Source organism: Melitaea cinxia, chromosome 23 (genome assembly GCF_905220565.1).
Source record: "Melitaea cinxia chromosome 23, ilMelCinx1.1, whole genome shotgun sequence".
Classification (NCBI taxonomy): Eukaryota; Metazoa; Arthropoda; class Insecta; order Lepidoptera; family Nymphalidae; genus Melitaea; species Melitaea cinxia.
In genome coordinates this window covers 9,576,303-9,598,949 of record NC_059416.1, presented here as the reverse complement: position 1 = coordinate 9,598,949, position 22,647 = coordinate 9,576,303, and the positions used below count along the sequence as shown (strand labels likewise).

Sequence of the window (22,647 nt, the reverse complement as noted above, 5' to 3'; positions counted from 1 at the left end):
GCTGTGTAAACAGTTGAAGTTTCGCAAAATTCATGTATGACAGAATTGTTCCACTTTAAAAGTTCCACGCGGACGAAGTCGCGGGCAGAAGCTAGTATGTATAATAAAATTTAAACTCCTTTTTCGCCAATTTCAAGAAGTATGAATTGCTTTAAAATTTACGCAGGAGTCAAGGGCTGATGACAATACAGTAATTTCAAACTAAGGTCCTGACAACAATAATCAGAAAAAAAATAGAGAAATTTAGATCAAAACTTTTTTTTTAAGCTATAATTTATTTCATTTTTTATTTCCGTCTGGATGCTAAACATTCCACAAAACAAGGTTAGGGAAAACAATGTTCAATTAAATATTAAATCCTTATAATTAGATAGTAAGTAATAGTTAGAGACTCTGCAATTCGTCGATGTTCTAACGACAGTGGTCCGATCAGCGCGTTCGAAATTCGCCTTCACGATTTCATAATAACGACCATCGCTGGAAAAAATAAAACAGGTATTAATATGTTTAATAAAATTATTTCAAATGTAACTTTGGAACAACAAAATGGACGTTATATTTTTAACAATAAAAAATAATATTTATTATATAGATATCAATGACCCATACGTACATAGTAGTAGAAATTTAAATATATAAACACAAGGTCGATTTCTTGAATGTAATGAATTAATATTTTTAATTAAAAACTTTTATAACATCAAGTAGTAGTTTATAAGTACAAGTAAAAAAAATTATACCTAAAAAGTATTTTACTAACAATTAAAAATTTTAACAAAAATAAATTATATAAATATGTATTGGGAGAGTAGAATAAGAATAGCTGGAATAGGAAAAGTTTTTAAAGCCTACCTCAAGACGAGACATTTTAGCTTAAGACATTTAACCCGAAGGATATCAATAGCCTTTTGACTCTTGTCACTGAATCTAAGGTTCTCTGGATCCCATCTCAACTCGAGCCGTTCCAAGTTAGGACAGCTATTGGCTATGCCGTCCATTAGCTGGAAAATTTTAAAATATTCTATATTTATGGTTTACTCTAAGAGTGGCAATCGACCCCCGTTATGGTTAAGCGAATACCGTGTCCTATGGACCAGTTCTGGCTACCTTACTCACCACAGGAGCACAACTCTACGTGAAAGCAGTATTATTTGGCTGTGATATTCTGTAAAGTTGGTACTTCCCCAGTCGGGCTGGTCCAGATTTTGAACGAAATATTTCCTGCTATGCTCTGTCTCAGTGAATCATGAAATATTGCTATCTATACAAATTAATTTTTGTTTAAATGACATGATGGAAATTAGAAATTTCGAACGTCATGTTCAAGTTGACTAGTTGACGTATCCATTCGGACATTCTTATAGCATGAGAGAAATTTTCGTGGTGCAATTTATATCAAGGAGCTCACCTGATCGACGTGAATGTTTACTCCAAGCCGCTCTTGCGTTCCCATTATGAGTATCCTGAAAAGGAATAATTGATTGATATTTTTACTACTAAAGATAGGTGAAGAATGAAGAAGGCCATTGTTAGAGTTTCTCTGAATTGTCTAATTTCAAATTTTGTGATCCTAAAGAGTGGCTCCTTGTTATCGATACATGTTATCGATAGAAGGATTAATAAGACGACGTGTTTCGCAAAACCGACAATCCTTAATCTTTAAATTGTCTAAAAGAGAAACGTGTGCGCGCGCGAGCACGCGCGCGCTTGTTTGTGTGTGTGTATATGTGTGTGTGTGTGTGTGTGTGTGTGTGTGTGTGTGTGTGTGTCCGTACTTGGCGTTGGTGAGCAGCTGCAGCACGCTCTGCCACAGCTGGTCGGTGATGTGCGGCATGCCGCTGAGCACGAGCGTGTGTGTGTGTGTGTGTGAGTGTGTGTGTGTCCGTACTTGGCGTTGGTGAGCAGCTGCAGCACGCTCTGCCACAGCTGGTCGGTGATGTGCGGCATGCCGCTGAGCACGAGCGTGTGTGTGTGTGTGTGTGTGTGTGTGTGTGTCCGTACTTGGCGTTGGTGAGCAGCTGCAGCACGCTCTGCCACAGCTGGTCGGTGATGTGCGGCATGCCGCTGAGCACGAGTGTGTGTGTGTGTGTGTGTGTGTCCGTACTTGGCGTTGGTGAGCAGCTGCAGCACGCTCTGCCACAGCTGGTCGGTGATGTGCGGCATGCCGCTGAGCACGAGTGTGTGTGTGTGTGTGTGTGTGTGTCCGTACTTGGCGTTGGTGAGCAGCTGCAGCACGCTCTGCCACAGCTGGTCGGTGATGTGCGGCATGCCGCTGAGCACGAGTGTGTGTGTGTGTGTGTGTGTGTGTCCGTACTTGGCGTTGGTGAGCAGCTGCAGCACGCTCTGCCACAGCTGGTCGGTGATGTGCGGCATGCCGCTGAGCACGAGTGTGTGTGTGTGTGTGTGTGTGTCCGTACTTGGCGTTGGTGAGCAGCTGCAGCACGCTCTGCCACAGCTGGTCGGTGATGTGCGGCATGCCGCTGAGCACGAGGCCCCACAGCTGGCCCCCGTGGCGCGACAGGAAGCGGTGCAGCGCCTCGTCAGACAGGTTGTCCGACGAGTCCACGTCCAGCGCGACCAGGTTCCTGGCCAGAGCGAGAGAAATCACTCACTTAATGTTGTAAAGTACGTCCTTTCTAACTTTTAGCTTAGGTCATCGTTTCGTCTTAAACGTGTTTGGTTCAGATTTTTTTCGGTTGTGGACAAATGAAGTGTTTTTATTTAGAAATGTTTTTGATTGCTAAAGTATTTTAAATGGGCAATTATTTAGACTTTAAAAGTGTTCAAATTAATTGTAACTTATCTTGTCTTGTAGTTCAGTTTAAAACGAAAATATCAAGTAACTACAAAACACATTTAAAATAACAGAAAACTTGTAAAATAACCTAATATCACGTCAAAAGAGAACTCACCTGGCCGTACCGGCTTCTAACCAAGCCTTCAACACGGAATCATTGAACCCATTGATCTGACCAGCGCTCAAGAACCTCAAGTTGGGTATCCTCGTGAGCATGTCTATAAGGCACTCGGTGGACAAATCCGTAGCTGTCACATCTAACTCCTGAACAGATGATTTCTCCCATTCGACTTGCATTACGTACTCTGAATGAAGACCTGAAAAATTAAATGGGTATTTTGAGGCTCTAAAGGAATCTATTGTAAGAAGTTTCGAGAGACGTTTTTGAAGATCTGTGACTTGTTATTAACGCGACATTTATGGCAATTTGTGTTGTACGTCTTAAGATGATATTTTATGGCCTATATTAAGAACAATGTAGCTTTCTAATGGCTAATGGCGAAAGAAATTAAAATGTGGTATTTTCAGAACAAAAATTCTCACTATGTGCCTATTTTTATATATACATATTTATAAACAACAAAGATGTAGTTGACAAAATGATTTAAAATAAATTTGTTAATTAGGTACTTACTACATCCGTTCATCAACAAACAGGTAAGTCTTCTGGATCGTTGGAACAGGGTTTTCATTGTGGAGCCTGTTACTTTGTTGCAAAAATTAACAGCGAGACATTCGAGCTGAAATGTTTAAATTTTGTTTTCAAGAACAAAGTTCAATTGAAATATAACACAGCTTCTCGGCTGCCCAATGCTAAAAAATCGATTTCGAAAAATTTGTGCCTTACTCTGTTTTGAAATTGGGCAGCCGTTCTATTGGACTTATACCTCTCGCTTGTGTCCACCTGTATTTTTTATACATAACCAGGTCGGCAAGCCAGCGTACGGCTCACTTGGTAAGTGATTACCATAGCTTGTAGACGCCAGCAACACCAGAAGCATTGCAAGTGCCGCGGATGCCGTCGCGTTACTGACCCTACCTCCAATCTTCCCAGGACCTCTAGTCACCATACTTTTAATTAAGGTAGGGCACAGCAGAAAATCTCCTGCTTAAAATATGGAGCAGCCCAACTGGGGTAATACCTCGACCTTACAGAAGACCACAGCGAAATAATACTGTTTTCAAGCACTATTCTGTTCCTGTTGGTGAGTAAGGTAACCAGAGCTCCTTGGGATGATTGAAAATAGAGTCGCCAAGGCGCTAGCGATGCTTCTTGTGTTACAGGCGTCTATAAGCTACGGCAATCGCTTACCATCAGGTGAGGCGTACGCTTGTTTGCCGACCTAGTTATATATTTAAAGAAAAACTCACCACAGGAACACAACACTACTTGGAAGCAGTATTATTAAGCTGTGATCTTCAGTAAGTTTAGGATGTCTCCCAAGTTGGACTGCTCCAAACGTCAAGACTATTCCTGCTGTACCCTACCTCTATAAAATACTTCAAATATTGTATTGACGATGTTATCAACTTACTTGTATACAGTTAGAGCTGAAGGCATCAATATGTGAGTCGTCAACAAAATTGATTCCATACAAGTTGATGACGCGCAGGTTGGGCGTCGCAGACTTCAGTTTGTGAACGTTTATCACTTCATATATTTCTTCTTCCTCTTCTTCAACCTTCTCGTATGTTCCTAGAAACAACATTCATTTATTATACATAAGCTGTACTTTTCGGTTTTACTGGTGTTGTAATGTTGTACCTATGTACATAATTAATCTATAGATATAATAAAATGCTAGGAAAGTCAAAACTGTACATTGAATATTTTTTTAAAATAATACTTGGGATGTGATCTACAATCGATACCGAAGCCAAAAATATAGTTTTTAGAATTTTTGTCTGTTTGTCTGTATGTATGTCCGGGATAAACTCAAGAAGTATTGCATGGATTTACTTCAAATTTGGCACGAATATTATTAAGAAGTCGGGTCAACATATAGGCTACATATTATCACGCTATCACCTACGGGGAACGAGCAGTGAACCTTTATTTCTTCAACGCATTCTGTAACAACGTGTAATCTAACGACGCATATTTGAATGTTGTTGTTATTATGTTAATAACCATGCTATAAGCTAGCTACACACTATAAATAAAGACATTCTGTAGTATATTTCGAATCGAGGGAAACTCTCGAAAATCCGCATAACTTTTTACTGGGTGTACCTATTTTGATGATTTTTAATTTAATCGAAAGCCGATGTTTATCATGTGGTCACATTTAAATTTCATCGAAATATAATAATGCTTATTTGCTTGACTATTTTTTCGTCTACCTACGTTGTATTACTTGTCGATATAATTGAAGTCGGTTTTTCTTCGTTTACCTGCAAACACAATTATTTTACAAAACATCTTCTAATATATAAAATTCTCGTGTCGAGGTGTTTGTAGTTAAACTCCTCCGAAACGGCTTGACCGATTCTCATGAAATTTTGTGTACATATTGGGTAAGTCTGAGAATCAAACAACATCTATTTTTCATCTCCCTAAATATTAACGGTAGTCCACGCCTAATTTTTTTTAATTTTTTGATAAATTATTTATTTTTTATTTTATTATGATTTGGCGTTGAAAAATACATATAAACCCAAAATTTTCACCCTTCTACCACCAACCCCTATTTTTAAATAGCGTTTAGCGGCAAGACAACGTTTGCTGAGTCAGCTAGTAAGAATATAATGATCACAGACATACAGTCTCTAAATTGCAACAATAATTCATCTCCTTCTCATTTTAGCGCACCAAGCCGATCCTTTGTTTTACTGCAGTGCCGGTCGCATCTGCAAAGCTATTCATACTCATTTTTCTCTCGATCTTGTTAAGTGAACGCACGTCACATTCAAAAAATTTTGTCTCTAATACGGTGAAGATAAATTTAATTTTATAAAACCAGTAACTATATATTTTCGTGGTCGTCACTACATAAGCGTTCCGCCGTAGCTCAAATTTAGTGAGTGATGATCCCTCCAAACTGTAAGTGGATTTTTAATGTCGCAGGCAATTTAAGTAGTTTTTGGGTTCAAGTAATCATGTTATGTAATTATGTTACCTAATGTTTGTGTTCAGTAATATAAATCACATTTAAATAAATTTTTCATCATCTTTCAATTCCGCCCTCGCTTTTAATAATTTTAAAACAATTGTAGATTTTATCATAAATTAACTTATTTCTCAAAAATCTTAATCTCCGTTTCTGATTTTCATGATGCCACGGCACTACTATACTACAATTTAGGTGCTTTCTTTTAAAACGCAGTGCCGTGGATGCTCGCAAAAAGTACTGGACCGCTTGTTATTATATTTTGATGGCGCGTTCCAGGGTTCAACGCTCGGGTTACCGATTCGTCTGGTTTCCCACTCCTGCCGCCACCGGTCGCCAGCGGTTTCCAGTACGCGACTTCCGGGATCACCATCTACACGGCGCGCGGTGTGGCGCAGGAGAGTACCTTAACCGACTTGACTTAGGTACTTGTGTGGGTTAAGTGCTTAACCACGCCTCTTAATAAGTTTAATTACCACTGGGTTGAATATATATTTGAAATAAATTAAGTTGTTTCCATGGAACCCTGTCGTCGTATTTTCTACCTCAGTGGACAGGGAAAACCGTGACAGTGTAACGTGTGTGGACATTCAATTCTGTGGGAAAGTTCGGATAAAAATATAGCTTATGTTATTTTTGGATCTCAAGCTATCTCTACCATGTGCCTGTCATATGATGTACCTGTCATATCATCATCGTTTTGTTACTACAGACTAATGTATCCCTGTGCCAAATGCAATCGAAATCTCTTAGTCTATACTAGTGATGTAACGAATGTTGGATTTATCACATACGAATAATTGTCCACAACATAAGCGAATGCGAATGCAAATTTTGACTTTTTAAATAAATTCCGTTTAAAAGTTTTGAAATTTTGTAAAGATCGGTAGGTAGGTAGTAGTTTTGTATATGTAGGGCGGTTGCCCAACATGAGCTGAACAGTCAAGTCGATGCTAGCCTGTACCATCCCACTGCTGAACATAGACTTTTTTCTCTGCGTAAATATTTCTTTTCTCTTTATAAGTAATGTAAATATAATACAAACATACATACATACATACATTCATTCATACATACATACATAAATACACACACACACACGCGCACACGCGCACACACACACACACACACACACATACACACATAATAAATAATTAATAAGCTGACGACAATAATCAAAACACAATTACAGTGTTTATTGAGTTCACCAAATTAGGTTAAATTTTGGCTAAGAAGAACCCCTTAACTTGCCTCTTAAATGAGTCACGTGAAGGAGCTTTATGGATGGACTCAGGTAACATGTTCCAGGAATCAGATAAAAACCCAGACCGATGAATAGGAGTAGAAAGAGATAGATTATTTGAAAAGCGGAGAGGTCTTTCATGAGATTCGGAAAGGAAAGTGAACTTACATTTAAGGTAAGAAGGGGTAGTAGTATGGAATAAAAGAGTGAAGAGTAAACAAAGAATTCTCAAGCTCCTACGCTCACGGATTAGTAGCCACTTAAGGAGAGATCTGTAATGTGAAATATGATCATACTTCCGCAAACCGAAAATGAAACGAATGCAGGTGTTGAGCAATCGATCAAGTTTGTTCAAATGGACCTGATTGAGGTCCAAACAACACACATCACCGTAGTCAATTATGGACAAAAGTAAGGTATTCACCAAGTGGGGGTTGGCCTTAGTTGGCAAGAAATGAATTATGCCCAGATCCTTAACCTTTGTAGTATATAGTATTGTGTATCTATCAAAAATCAGATTTGGTAAAGAATTTGTATCAATCAAGGCCAGTTGACGAGAACTGCCCACAATAATCGCTTGACACTTGGCGGCATTGACAGCTATACCATGATTCAATGATCAGTTGTGTATACGCATTAGATCTTGATTTATAAGACGAATATTAGAATGTAGTACGCTAACCTTTGTCTGTTTATAAAGCTGCAAGTCATCGGCATAAAAGTGGTACTTGCATTTTAAATAAGATGCGAATATTCGTTACATCACTAGTCTATACTAATCAATATAAAGAAAAATAAAACGCCAAAAAAATATGGCGTACAAAGTTCGCTGCGTCAGCTACTAGTTATATTTTTATAAAATTTAAATTATTATTTAACAAATTACTTACCAATAAGATGCAATATTTCTAATCCGTTGATGAAGTTGTAAATTTTTCTCATGAAGCCTTCCATAAAGATGACCTCTGACAAGCAGATGCATAGGTAACGCAATTTTGTGGGGAACGCCTGCATCTCGGAGAAGTCGTGAAGCTGCATAGCTGTAAACAGGAATAGATAAATGAATATTGAACAAATAAACGTCTCAAACTAGCATCAACAATGATCAGATATTTGTAAAAACACCCGCCCCGAGTGGGAATCGAACCCTCAACCGCTGGTGTTTAATCTTCTACACGCGCCACGACACCAAAGCGGTCGTGCATATTGTGTTGTTATGAAAAAATAGGTAAGGATTACTTTCATTCTCAAAATAAAAGTATTACTTAGACGTAATAATACAACAGTAAATAAATACTATTACTCATTGCTTTAGTTATTTATTGCGATGCCAAGATTGTCAAGTGGATCGAGAGACATTATAAACACAGTTAAATAGCATTGTGTTGTGTGCAATTTTGCAAAAGATAATATCGTTATAAAAAACCTTTATACCGTAGTTTTCAAAATGAATGAAAAAAGGTATTATTTCCGTATATTTTATTTATTTATTAATTTTTATGTTTAAAATGTTTCATAACACTATTTTTGATTGCAATAAATTTTCATTTACATATCTATTTATTCATTATCTCTCTCTTCCCGTGGGTGTCATAAGAGGCGACTAAGGGATAACACAGTTCCGCTACCACCTTGGAACTTAAAAAGCCGACCGGTGGCAGGATAGCCATCTAACTGCTGGCTTTGAAATACACAGGCCGAAGACCCGCCTGCCCAGCGTGGTGACTATGGGCAAAACACATGAGTTCACGTTATTTTTGGCGTAAACTCGTGGAGGCCTATGTCCAGCAGTGGACTGTATAGGCTGTAATGATTATTTATTCATTAAAACTTTCACTATAATAAAAGTATAATGAAATATGATTAAAGAATGACAAATAGTTTCTTTCTGTTCCTTCTTTATTACACTATTTCCCAGCACTCTCAATATTATTAATTTTGGTGATATCTCTAATATATCTTTAAAAAAGTGTGCATTCCAAAATTATTGATTATATTATTATATATTACCTGTACTAAAATCAAGTAGCATATGAGTCAAATTCGGGCACTTTGCTGCAAGTTCGTGCAGAACTGTATGTGTAATTAGTTCTATTGGAAGCTCAATATATCGCAGTGATGGGCCGAATCTTATAGAGATCAACGCTAGTAACGATTCCAGAGAACCTGAAAAAAATAATTGTATAATTTTTTCTTGTAATGTAACGCCATCTATTTTCTGTTTTTAGTAATTATAGTACCGTATCTGCTAATAGATGGCGTTATTATATATACCGTATTTGCTAATAGATGGCGTTATTAATAAATATAAAATCATGGTATTTTAATGTAGATACACACAAACTTTTGGTGATATACGAACCTACATGTAATCCTGATATTTCAGGTCGCAAGCTGACGTGAGTCCAGAGTTTTGTATCGTAAGCTACCATTCGCCATCGCTTGCATACTGTTGCCATACGACATATTTCCCGATGGGTCAAATACGAAAATATATTTAGAAGCACCTTATCTGGTAGTTTTTCTATAGTCTGAAACAATTATAAATTGTAACTGCACACGTGATTTTTTACTTAATAAAAAACAGCGTAAATGTAATATTTATAGTAATACCCATTACCTACATATAATTAATATAGGTAATTAGCACCTATTATTAGAATCACTTTTGTCTTTTTGTAAAAATTTTACAAAATTTTATTATCACATTATTATGTTTCAAGAGTATCAAGATTTTTCTAAAAATATTATGAAGGCAAATAATTTATTAGCTTAAAGCGATTCTACGTTACCGTGTTCGCGAACGGACTTCTGATCTGACCTCCTTCGGTTAAATAAACCTGACTAGCTTCCAGAGCCAATTGCCCCCAAACATCAGTGGGTATATCCATGATATATAACTATTTACACCGGTATTAAACACAAAAAAATAATCATATAGAACGTTAAAATTTCCAATTTTTAGACTGATTTACTTCATGCGCGAAAAGTTCACGCGAGCTAAGAATATGAGACGCTGTGTTTAATTTTGGAATCATCTGGGAGAAAGATAGTATGGCACGTACAAAACTGAGATTTCTGTCGAATGAATACAATTTACTTTTTAATTTATAACTTTTTGAGACTATGTTACTTATGGGCAATAAATTGATTTAATTTTAACGTTATTTAATAAGATGTATCATATTTTTAAGAAAAGTTTGCGGAATAGCTTATAATATAGAAGGGTAATATTTAGCGGGAAATTTAAAAAGAACAGCCGCGTTTAATCGTGTGTATGGTGTAACTTATCTGGCCGAAAAATTTAGTCAAAATAATCTCAGTTCTATCTAATTTGGTAATACGTTTAATATAGATCTATCAAGATCCCCAATGGAACTTGACATTTTATATCGGAGTTTTTCCACAGGGTTATACTTATTCAGTTAAGTTTCAAAGAAGATTTAATTAAGTTGCTGAACTAATTAAATATATAAATCGTTTAATAATTATTTAAATAATAAGAAAAAGGTCAATTTCCAAGTTTTCAAATAAATTCATTATTAAATTTCCTCAGTTTTGAAAACTAAGCGTATAAAAAATTAAAACGTATAATCCGAAGATTAATTATATTATTTTCATTTACTTTCAAAACAAAAATTACTTGAAATCCGGTATGCTGTTAGCTTTTGACATAAATATATATCATTATATCAGTACATTAGTATAAGTTAGTTACCTTCAGTAAAGATAAGAATCATAAGCATCGTGTGGCGAGCCGAGTGACATGGAGCGTCACTCGAGAATTGTGTCGTTTGCACCCTGGTGGCCGCAATAGGCGAAGAACTGTCATTGCCGAGCGTGGTCCGCAGTATGCTCGACAGCAATAGGTGCTGGTCGGCCGTGACCTCCTTCTGCAGGAGGTCATGACGCGAAAGAAGGCTGCGTAGCGACAGCGCGAAACCGACGCTCACACTCACCCACCCCGCAGAAGACAACCAGGGGGAAGGAGATGCCGATATGCGCTTCTTCACCCTTCGCAATAGAGTTAGAGAACCTATCTTCCCACTCGCCACCGGGTAATAGAGCGCTCACAGTGCCTTTGGGCATTCTATAGATGAAGGCGGCCCGCACAGGCAGCCAACCGTCAGGGCGTCACGGTAGCATGCGAAAGCGATCTCGTGGCGCCCCGCTATGACAATGAGTGCACCCCTGGGTTTTGGTGGATATTCTAGGTCGTTCATTTCGGACCGGGAGCCCCACACTCCCGCCGGCTTCGTCGGCGGCGTGCGTAAAAGGATTTCCCAGCGAAAAAAAGGAATGATAAATATAAATTCCGATTTCGCTAATTCTTTTTTTAAAATATTCCTTGAAGTACGAGGATGGTTCTTACGGAGAGAAAAATTATAAAAAAAATAATAAAATTAAAGAATCGACTGTTAGGCGATACGAAGTTCGCCGGGTCAGCTAGTATGTCCATATTTATCTTGCTTTGCTGCAGTGATTGTCATTTTTTTATTATTTTCAAACACTTTAAAATTCTAACTGTGACAAAACAAAGTGTAGTGCTTAATAAAAACCAAGGGCTAAGACTAAAAAAATGACTGATTATTAGCATTTTGTGATTTTCATTACTAGATTTAATAAAACTACGATTTGTTTTACTTATGACGAAAAAATAAATTAGTTATAGCTTATACGTCTCCTAAGACTTTATAAAACCTACCTGACCAATTTCTATGAATTTAACCACGAACCACGAACTTAGTAGTAGCATAAGACTATTGCCTTCAGACTTATCTGATGCAACTCTTAAAATGTCGCATTTCAATTATGAATCTTATTTAGAGACCTAGTTGTCCAATAACAACCATAATAAATAATTTAAAAAAAAAACCTTTTTTTTTGGTAGTAATTGTCCATGGACGCCTTGTTTCTGTACAATATTTCCTCTTGTAATAAAAAATGTTTAGTTTATTCTAACGTCTCATATATTCTAATGTCACATTCCATTTCCAAAAACTAATATAATCCTTGTAACTAATAGTATGGTAGTGCTTTATTATAGATAAAGTAATCTTTATCTTTGTCTGTACTTATAATATATTGTTAAATAGAGAAATTATTAGTAGCCTGTAAAGTATTACTTAAACAAATCAAACCATTAATCGTACTGATATAAATTTGGAATGGTTCTAATAGTATGCAATAAATGTAATCGTACGCGATACATCAATTCGACTGAACTCTAAACAATCAAAGGAATCTTACATCAAAATAAATAACACTTAAGATAAATCTACAGCATATGTTCATTTAATGTTATTTATGAATCTGTACAAATCTATATAAATAAAAATGAATGTTGCTAAGCGTATAACTCGAGAATGGCTCAACCAATTAGACTAATTTATTTTTTAAAAGAGGGGGAGGTTATAAAACTAAAAAAAAAAATATAAATTATCTTTTGACAGAACGAAACCTGTCCGGGCAGCTAGTATAATAAAATAAACTCTTGCCTGTGACTCCTTTCAGATGAAAATTTAATTACTATCCCGAATAAATGGTACATTGACTATGTCGTTCTTTGATTCCTAAAAAAGAAAAAATAATGTCGATTCCTTTAGTCCGAAACAAAAACTAATCTACCTCTATAAAACAAAAAAAGCCTTCTGCTATTCCAAACTATTTTCTTTTTAACCGACTTCAAAAAAGGGAGGAGGTTACTCAATTCGACCGTATATATATATTATATATATTTTTATGTATGTTCGGGGATAACTCCGTCTTTTATGAACCGATTTTGATCATTCTTTTTTCGTTAGAAAGGGCATATCCCAAGTGTGTTACCATGATAAGAAAACCAGGATCTGATGATCGGATCATAGAGAAATCGAGGGAAACTCTCGAAAATCCGCATAACTTTTTACTGGGTGTACCGATTTGGATGATTTTTAATTTAATCGACAACCGACGTTTATCATGTGGTCCCATTTAAATTTCATCGAGATCTGATTACAACTTTTTGAGTAATCTTTGATAATGCATATTTACTTGACTATTTTATCGTCTACCTACGTTGTATTACTTGTCGATATAATTGAAGTCGGTTTTTCTTCGTTTGCCTGCAAACACAATTATTCTATGTCAAATTTCATCCAAATTCATTTATTTTATGCGGCATGATCCGCATACTTGAGTAACGAACATACAAAATTTCACATTTAGAATAGAAACTAAAATTGTCATTGAATGGTATTTTTGAATGAGCGGAGTAGATCCATAAAGTAATTAATTTAAACCATTTAAAATAAAATAAAATGCGTCGAAGTGTCGTTAAGAGTGAAAGTGGTGTAAACGATTATCGGCGGTATTTATGTGGTGTATGTATTTTGTCGCGTCTGCGATCTTGAACCGGGATAAATTGGCAAGTAATAAGGTATTTCCTGGACATGTGACTCATCGCTATACTGTTTGGTATTTTCAGTCTGACATTTCGTTAAAACTTTTTTTTTATTTGGTTGTTTCTATCTACATATTGCATTTATAATTTTTATTTAGTTAATAAATAATGTGCTGTGTGGCTACGGCACTAAAGAATTTAGCCACCCCCTCTCTTCCCGTGGGTGTCGTAAGAGGCGACTAAGGGATAACAAGGTTTCACAACCACCTTGGAACTTAAGAAGCCGACCGATGGCGGGATAACCATCCAACTGCTGGCTTTGAAATACACAGGCCGAAGACGGGCAGCAGCGTCTTCGGTGCGACAAACCCAGTACGGCGGTCACCAACCCGCCTGCCCAGCGTGGTGACTATGCGCAAAACACATGAGTTCACGTTATTTTTGGCGTAAACTTGTGGAGGACTATGTCCAGCAGTGGACTGTATAGGCTGTAATGATGATGATGATGATAATAAATAATTAAAGTAATTCTTTTTATGGGCTCACTCATTAATCAGTCTACGTTAGTTAGTTTATTAGTTAATTTTTTAAACGAATTTTTTCAGATTATTCTATCGAGGAACCAATTTATTTTCTTTCAAACTTACTGTAATATAATGCAAATTCCTAAAAAATAATTATAAGTTACTCTGTATTAAAAAATCGTCTATTGCAATCGTGTTTACTTTTAAATGGTGTCATAAATGAAATTTTGGACAAGTGGACGTGACTACTTACGTTTGAAAATTATTTCCTAAAATAATGACGTAATAACACAGAACCCAATAGTTTCCACTAACATCTAAAAAAATTAACGGCTTATTAAAAAGGAAGGTGAACCCTAGTCTTTATATCTCATGTATTCAAATTAAAACTTAAAACAATTTATTATCAAATATTAGCTTTGCTTTGACATATTATGCTAATTTTCTTCTAATTTCTGTACTGGCGTAATGACTTAAAATGCTACCGATATAAATAATTAATATAAATAAATATCTTATAACATTCACACACGGTCGTCTGCTTCTATGGTAAGCAACTTAATGCTTGTGTTACAGGTAATAGCCGACTGTTATAACTATTTTTTTTTTTCAAATAAATATACATATAATACTCGAACCCGAAACACGCGGAACAGAAAGCAGGGCAACTACAAACTGCGCCAACGGGCTAGTCAAAATCAATGTTTCTAGATGTTGGGCACGAAATATAGTTTCCTACTACCATTACAAATACCTTATTAATAGTTTCCGACGTCAAATACCTCATCAGACTACCCGATGATTGATATCTACGAAGCTACGAATAGCCAAAACTCAACTTTAGACACGAGATCTTGGACACGTTGCATTAATTATTGTTGACCGTCAGCCTGTGTTATAAATGTATATTCTGATAGTCAATTTCAATTGAAATATTAATTATTTCTATGAAATTTAAGATGTTTAAGATTTGCGACTTATTTAATTACAAATGACAATACGCTTCAGCCTGTAATATCCCACTACTGGGCATAGGCCTCTTTCCCCATGTAGGAGAAGGATCAGAGCTTAATCCACCACGATGCTCCAGTGCGGGTTAGCGGATATATTCCCTACTATAGGTAACGATCGCTATTAGGTGTACATGATAACAACCGGGACCGACAGCTTAACGTGCTCTCCGAGGTACGGTGGGGAGACCCACAAGGCCTGCACAAACACTCAGACCACGGCAAACACCTGTATGGCCAATACAAATGTTTGTCATGTGCGGGGATCGAACCCGCAAGCGACAGCGCAACGGGTACAATCTATGGCTGTGACCGTTGGGCCAACGCGGCGTCACAAATGACAATGCGCAAACTGAAATAAAACTCTACTCTAAATATAACCCAGTAACTCAAACTTACTTGGTCACATTTCCGCTATTGTTAGAATTTTTAGACTATAATGCTTTTTATTATGGAATATACTTTAGTTCAAAGGCTACTTTTTGTCCTTATATCTAATAAAATAATTGGACACAGGTGTTTGGGATTATTTAAAGAATACAGCTTTTACTAGCTCCAGTATACGAACTGCTGCGAAGCTGTATGGCTACGGCATTAAAGAATATAGCCACCCCCTCTCTTCCCGTGGGTGTCGTAAGAGGCGACTAAGGGATAACACAGTTCTACTATCACCTTGGAACTTAAAAAGTCGACCGATAGCGGGATAACCATCCAACTACTGGCTTTGAAATACACAGGCCGAAGACGGGCAGCAGCGTCTTGGGTGCGACAAAGCCAGCCCTGCGGTTACCAACCATCCTGCCCAACGTGGTGACTATGGGCAACACACATGAGCTCACGCCATTTTTGGCGCGAACTTGTGGAGGCCTATGTCCAGCAGTGGACTGCAATAGGCTGAAGTGTGTGTGTGTGTGTGTGTGTGTGTGTGTGTGTGTGTGTGTATACGAACAAATTTCTTTTTGCACGCGTGGAGCCTGTATTTCCTGGTCATTAGATGGTAAATTTAAACTTGCTTTTAGCTGTGCACCGTCAAACCGTTTGATTTGAGAAGTCGCGAAGCCACGATACTATCTATTTCGAAATGTCGATCTGTATATAGACTAAATCCTCTTTACGGCACATATCTTGAATGCACGTTTTTATCCGCTCCATTAGGAGCTACCACACTGCGACACATTCTCTGACGATCAGTTCTTTTCATTTTCATATTTATTATTACTATTATTATTATCATCATTTCACGCTCCGTACCATAGTCTCTAATTTTGTCTGTCTGTCTTTCTGTTTGTATCAGTGCTAGTCTTCGGACCGGCTGAACCGATTTTTATGTGACAGTCATTAGAAGACAAAGGAGGTTGTGGAGCAAAATAGATATAGGCTACTTTTCATCGCGAAATTTCCGCTAAATCGGAATTTACGCGGGAAAAACCATGTTTACCGTGTCCGAGTAGGTACTTATAGGTATTAGGTACTTATCGCCCAGATAGATATGAAATGACCAAACGTTTTCTATTACAGTATACGACAATTTTTGCGATCGAATTTTTTTTTGTTGTTTAATAAAATTGTGTTAGATTTTTACGGGACAATCATTAGAAGACATATAGCGAGGAAGGTTATAGGCAACTACTTTTCTCAAATTAACGCGGGTGAAACCGCGGTGCATAGCTGTGTGCGTGTGGTGTGTTAATAATAAAAAACAAGTTTACTGCAAACATAAAACAATTTAGTACACATTAAACAAAACTTAATATTAAGTACAAAACACACTACGGAATAGTGATGTCTTCCAGACTACCCAACAGAAAGTAGCTTGCCAGAAAATAACAATAGCAAGAGGAAAATTTATAGGTACGTGAGAGTAAATGGCAAAAGCAACATCCGCCTCGAAGAAACATATTTTTGCAAATTTTGCAATATACAATACGTATATACATTGTGTGTAACAAAAAGTTACACGTGACTGTAAATTTATTATTCCACATCAATTACAATTCAATTTAAATCATGTACTTATAATTTTTTTCCGTCGGTAAAATACAAATTAAATCCTATTTAAATGTAATTTTCAATTTACTATTAAAATTACTTAAAATATTTCCGAAAATGTGTTTTAAAAGTCTATTTAATATACAATTAAATAGTAAGAATGAACAAAGAAATATGTGTGTAATTTTTTTCATTGATGATATTTTCTTACAAAACGTGTATGGCAAACATATTTCAAAAAAATTAAAAATAAGCAATCTGACACTTCAAACAAGCCTCACGCACTACAAGAAACAGTAAAAATATAAAATGTCGTAGTAATGATGGTCTTTAATTTAAATCTCAGTTGCGAACATCTGTTCTACATCCTGCTGTCATAATTTCGCTGATAATTAATAAGAATAATGTTGACATGACCATGGTACAAAATACCATCTAAAACATTCCAACGATTTATATTTTTAACCGACTTCAAAAAAGGAGGAAGTTCTCGATTTTTTTTTGTTTCCTTTTTAAGTTTTTGTTTTTTGTTTGTTTGGTTTCTAAACTCTATCATTCTGTTACGGGGGTGACATAGTCACTAAGTGATTAAACTTCCATTAAATAAAATATTTAAAAAATAAATAAACTGTATATGTATGAAAAAAAAAATACGACTCCGAAAGATGAAAGGGAATCCAAAAGTATAATCCCTACTCCCTAGTTGTCTTTGGTATTAAAACTATTCATATGAAACTATAACCAAGTTATTACATATAAGTAGCAATATTTTTTTTCATTATTTTTTCAGTTAATGGGGGTTAATTTTAAATCACATTTCAACCAAATATGGTCAAATATAGCTTTAAATACAATATAATATATAGGGTATATTTTTAATTCATTGAGACGAATTACATATACAATATGAAAATGAGTTTGTACGCGTACTTGCGTCATAGATAAATGATGATAAACTCTTTGGTGATTTAGTAGGTAATTTTTCTGATCCGCCCAACATTTTAACATTATTTTTACAGTAAAAATACTAAATTTAATTAGTTTTGATATAAACGTATATAAACAGTAGTATGTTGACACTTAAGTAATTTTAAATGTTTTGTTTGTTCATGCACCTGTCATTCGCATTTTCTATGCAACTCGAGGAAAGAATTACTATCGTAGTATGTGATTTTTTTTAAATAAAAAATGATATTTGTAATGAAATAAAAAATAATGTAGTAAATATTTTAAAATATTTAGGTATTAAACATACAAAATACTGTACATAGATATAAAATACAATTAGGTATGACGAATATTTCTACTTTTCTTTTTTATTTATTTTAATTATGTGGAAAGCAAAGGTCGATAGTATAATATTATAATTATTTAAAAAACTCACCATGGTTTGTTTTCGCCTGAAACTACTTTGCATATCATCTCGGGATATAGCAGCCGCTGCGGTATCCACATTTAAAATGCCCCACGAATCCATATTTTAATTTGTCAACAGCCCAAATTGGGCTAACAATTAACACCACGAAAATACTTTGGCTCGATGCACAAATTTTTAACGCGTTCTCGATACCTCTTAGGGAAACGTCACTTTGGCGCGAAAATTGCAATTTTTACTAGCAGAACTAGCGCGACGCGCGCCACAAGCGGCCTGTTTCATATCTAGACGGTGCGTTGCGCCGTTCGTTCGTCATGTATGTATTTATATGTGGTAAGATATTTAAATTGGCAGGCCAAAATAAGTACGGCATTTCGCTTCAACTGGGCGTCGAGACGACGCTGCCAAGACGATTCGTGTTGCATTTGGTGTCACGGTAACATTCGGTAGACTTGTTTTACAATGTATACCTAATGCATAAACTATGTTTGCATTGATAAGCTGTTATAAACGTTTGATTACTCTAATTGTAATTTTATGTTTTGGCGCTTAACACAAATCGAAATCAAAATCGAAAATTACTTTTTTAATCGTAATCCTACGAATTAAAATTAAAAATTAGTTAACTCAGTTAAGTTTACTGATTGATCGATCGATTTGCCTCTGATATCCCAATACTGGGCAAATGCCTTTTTTACCATGTAGGAAAAAGGTCGAAGCTTAATGCACCACGCTGCTAAACTAAGGGATAGACTATATATTGTCTACTATGAGTAACAATAGCTATCAGATGTCTATGATAACAAAAAGGAATGAAAGCTTTACTTGCTCTCTTGTATTTGTAATACATCCAAAAACCAGACCGGATACAGATATTTGTAAACATCGAATCAAGCGTTAATCGAACCCGCAACCGTCAATGTTTATGCGCTTTTGCGAACCACTACACCAGAGCGGATGTCAATTGTAAGTTAACTGACAAATAACACAAGCTTTCCTTTTATTTTACTTGGATCTACATTAATATAATTATATTTAACTATTTATTTAAATGAACGATTGTAATGTAGTTTTATATTGTTATTTCGTCATAAATGAAAAGTAAACGAAATATAACTTCAAAAGTAATTTTAGGACCAGTATATAAAAACAGAAGTTCTAGTGACAGACTGCAATATCGTGATTGGAGATGAACAAATTGAACAGAACAAGTTTGTGCAACTGGGTTCAAACTTTACAAGAGATGGAAAGTGTGAGAGTGATATTGAAAGAAGAGTGAATGCAGGAAACAAGCTGTATAGAGTTTTGCACTCCTTTATGAGCAGTCGGAAGGTGTCTAACAAAGCTCGTTTGGCTGTGCATGAGGGGGTGATGGTTCCAACACTCATGTACGGAAGTGAGAGTTGGGTATGGCAGAAGAAACATGAAAGCAGAATAAATGCAGTTGAGATGAGGGCGTTAAGAAGTATGATAGGAGTTAAACTGAGTGACAGGATAAGAAATAGTGAGATAAGGAAACGTTGTGGTCTGAAAGAAGATGTAGTGACAAAAATTGAGAAAGGTATGCTTAGATGGTTTGACCATGTCGAGAGAATGAGTGAAGAAAGTTTCACGAAAAAAGTGTAGGAGGCAAGTGTGAATGGAAGGGTTAGAAGGGATAGACCTAGGCGGACGTTTCGAGACCAAATAAAGGACGTCTTGAAAAAAAGGCCAGGTCAAGAGTACCTCAAACCGAAGAGCATGTATGAAGACAAAAATGAAAGTGGAAGAAGTGAAAGAAGTACGTAAGGATCGTAGCAAGTGGAAATAAGTGGTCTCTGCAGTGGCGTAGCATACCTTGGATCCACACCACTTGGATGCATGGCTTGCAACCAATGTGCGAGCTTCACGCCAATCTTTCCGCTTACATGCAAACTGTGGAATGACCTTCTTAAAAGAGGTTTTCCCTAAGCGCTATAATTTGGTGATATTCAAGTATCGAGTGTATACATCTTTTCTCTAAAGGCCATGGACGACGGTAGCCGTCAAACATCAGATGGCTTCGCCTGCTCGTTTGCCCCTATTGTTATAAAAAAAGATGAACTAATTGTTTATAATGATTAACTGAATCCCGAAAAAAACGATGCAGGATGTTATTAACTTTTGGACGCATGCTTAACTCGGAAGGGATTGCTTTTTTGACTTTTGTCATTTCTGGAGTGAAAAATCTATAGGCAAGTACGAGTATGACAGTTTTATGTTTTTTCCCAGGAAGTACCAGATTAAGTGACATCGTATATAACATTTTACTAATTTTTGCCTAAAAACGTTAGGGGCCCCTGTAGATAGGGGGCCCCGTATTATTGATACAGCTGATACGGCGGTAGCTACGCCCCTGTGTCTCTGCCTAACCCTACGGGAAAGAGGCGAAATTATATGTACGTATGTATAAATAAAATCTAATATATAAAATTCTCGTGTCGCGGAGTTTGTAGTTAAACTCCTCCGATACGGCTTGACCGATTCTCATGAAATTTTGTGTGCATATTGGGTAGGTCTAAATATCAAACAACGTCTATTTTTCATCACCCTAAATGTTAAGGGTAGTCCACCCCTAATTTTTTTTTAAATTTTAGATAAATGATTTATTTTTTATTTTATAATGATTTGGCGTTGAAAAATACATACAACCCTAAATTTTCACCCTTCTACCACCAACCCTTATTTTTAAATAGCGTTTAGCGGCAAGACAACGTTTGCCGAGTCAGCTAGTAAGAATATAAAATAATATAGATTTAAGATATAAGCAAAGATAAACTCATATATACAATACAGTAACTTTTATTTTAAAATTAAATTATTTAAAATAAATTAACACATTAAATTATATTTATTTACTGAAGAAAGCTTTCAGCGTAAAAAGAAACCAAGTCAAAACTATCAAACAACTGTCTATAATACATATTTGATTTGCAATTGCAATATTCCTTACTAATTCCTTACTAACTTCGTGACGTTAGTTGGTGACTGCATTCCACCAAACGACGGCAACGATTGTAACGCCCTCTCTATCGTTCCACCTGAGGCTAAGGTCATCGCGAGCGATCGCTCGACGTCATAGATAACGACGCTGTCGCGACCACATCGCGCCCACTTCGCCCACAAAATACACGGGTGTCAGAGTAACTCGCGACCGGGGCACAATATCTTTTTAGCACCCCCCCTCCCCCATTCGAAAACCATATAATATGTACAATACAATACAAATATACTTTATTGTACAACCAAAAACAATACAAGTAACATAAAAGAAAAAGAAACACGCAAGAAATAGTAATAATAATAATAACAAAAAAAGGAATGTACAAAAGGCGGTACATGTACAGTATTTTTTGTTTTGCAGACAATTTGGCGCCCCTTTGTGAGTAGCGCTCGGGGCGTGATGCCTCCCTTGCCCTCCCCCTCGCTACGCTACTGGGTCAGAGTTGGCTTTCATCAAAACAAAGCGGGAAGTTGAAAAAACAACTGTCAATGTCAAATGAAGAATGTTATCATAACTTGATGAAAACATCAAGTCATTATCTCTCATTCGTTTCGTCGAAAACGCAACAATAAATTCACGAAAATCCATGTTGTATTAAGTTTTACTCCAATCCATGCAAAATATTTACTCACAACCCTACAGCTGCATGTTTTTATCATGCCACCATATTGCGAGCACACAGCGCTCAAATATGCGTTCCACTGTTTCACCTATAAAATTCGCCTACAACAAACACCCGGGCGTTTTTACGTTAGTAGAACGGCAGGCTATTATGTACATCACAGGTAGATTAATTTATGGGAGGTTAAATTTTTGTTATTTCTAACTCTACCTTAATTCCGGTGCTGCGGGAAGTGTACTCATGCTCCGTTCTGCGACTATCATGCGTTATTTTCAAACAAATTTACGTAAAAACAATAATACAAATTTCAAGAATATTTAAATATTTATTTATATGATTACATGTACAAGTTTTATTTAATTTTTTTGCAGTACTTTCTAACGAAAAACATATTTCAGTATAGGTTTGAGATACAAATGATTACTACTTAACACGTATCGTATTTATTTAAGTTATATATATATATAAACACAAAATTATAAATAATTAAAATCTACTGAACGAATGACATTTTTTGTCAACGCCATCCCAGAAGGTTCCGATAGATGGCGTTATTTGATTCGTTTATTTACC

The 22,647-nt window shown here is 36.2% G+C and overlaps 1 protein-coding gene and 2 long non-coding RNA genes across 4 annotated transcripts; 2 read left to right on the top strand and 1 right to left on the bottom strand.

Moving 5' to 3' along the window:
- Nucleotides 1-242: 242 nt before the first annotated feature.
- LOC123665251 (F-box/LRR-repeat protein 2) lies at nt 243-18,735 on the bottom strand. The gene is made up of 11 exons (XM_045599580.1): nt 18,440-18,735; nt 9,513-9,681; nt 9,161-9,316; nt 8,041-8,190; nt 4,333-4,493; nt 3,432-3,537; nt 2,913-3,114; nt 2,418-2,585; nt 1,409-1,463; nt 853-1,001; nt 243-477 (listed from the first exon to the last, which is right to left on the bottom strand). Exons 1-11 carry the CDS (start codon nt 18,530-18,532, stop codon nt 342-344), a joined length of 1,545 nt encoding a protein of 514 aa, XP_045455536.1. The 5' UTR covers nt 18,533-18,735; the 3' UTR covers nt 243-341.
- Nucleotides 8,317-9,748, top strand: LOC123665254. The gene is made up of 2 exons (XR_006745016.1): nt 8,317-8,611; nt 9,537-9,748. It is a non-coding gene; the product is annotated as an uncharacterized LOC123665254 (long non-coding RNA).
- A 47-nt stretch (nt 18,736-18,782) lies between the features above and the next one.
- LOC123665255 lies at nt 18,783-22,039 on the top strand. Of its 2 annotated transcripts, none has more exons than XR_006745018.1 (2): nt 18,783-18,866; nt 21,813-22,039. It is a non-coding gene; the product is annotated as an uncharacterized LOC123665255 (long non-coding RNA). The 2 variants fall into 2 exon arrangements; XR_006745017.1 differs by having other exon boundaries at nt 18,788-18,876.
- The last annotated feature ends 608 nt before the right edge of the window (nt 22,040-22,647 follow it).

Excerpts from the sequence above, each read along its gene's own strand:
- LOC123665251 (XM_045599580.1), bottom strand. The coding sequence starts at position 18,532 with ATGGATTCGTGGGGCATTTTAAATGTGGATACCGCAGCGGCTGCTATA. Across the intron at positions 9,317-9,512 it reads AATATCAGGATTACATGTAG|GTTCTCTGGAATCGTTACTA; the intron begins GTTCGTATATCA and ends TATTTTTTTCAG. Across the intron at positions 478-852 it reads CTAAAATGTCTCGTCTTGAG|CGATGGTCGTTATTATGAAA; the intron begins GTAGGCTTTAAA and ends TATTTTTTCCAG.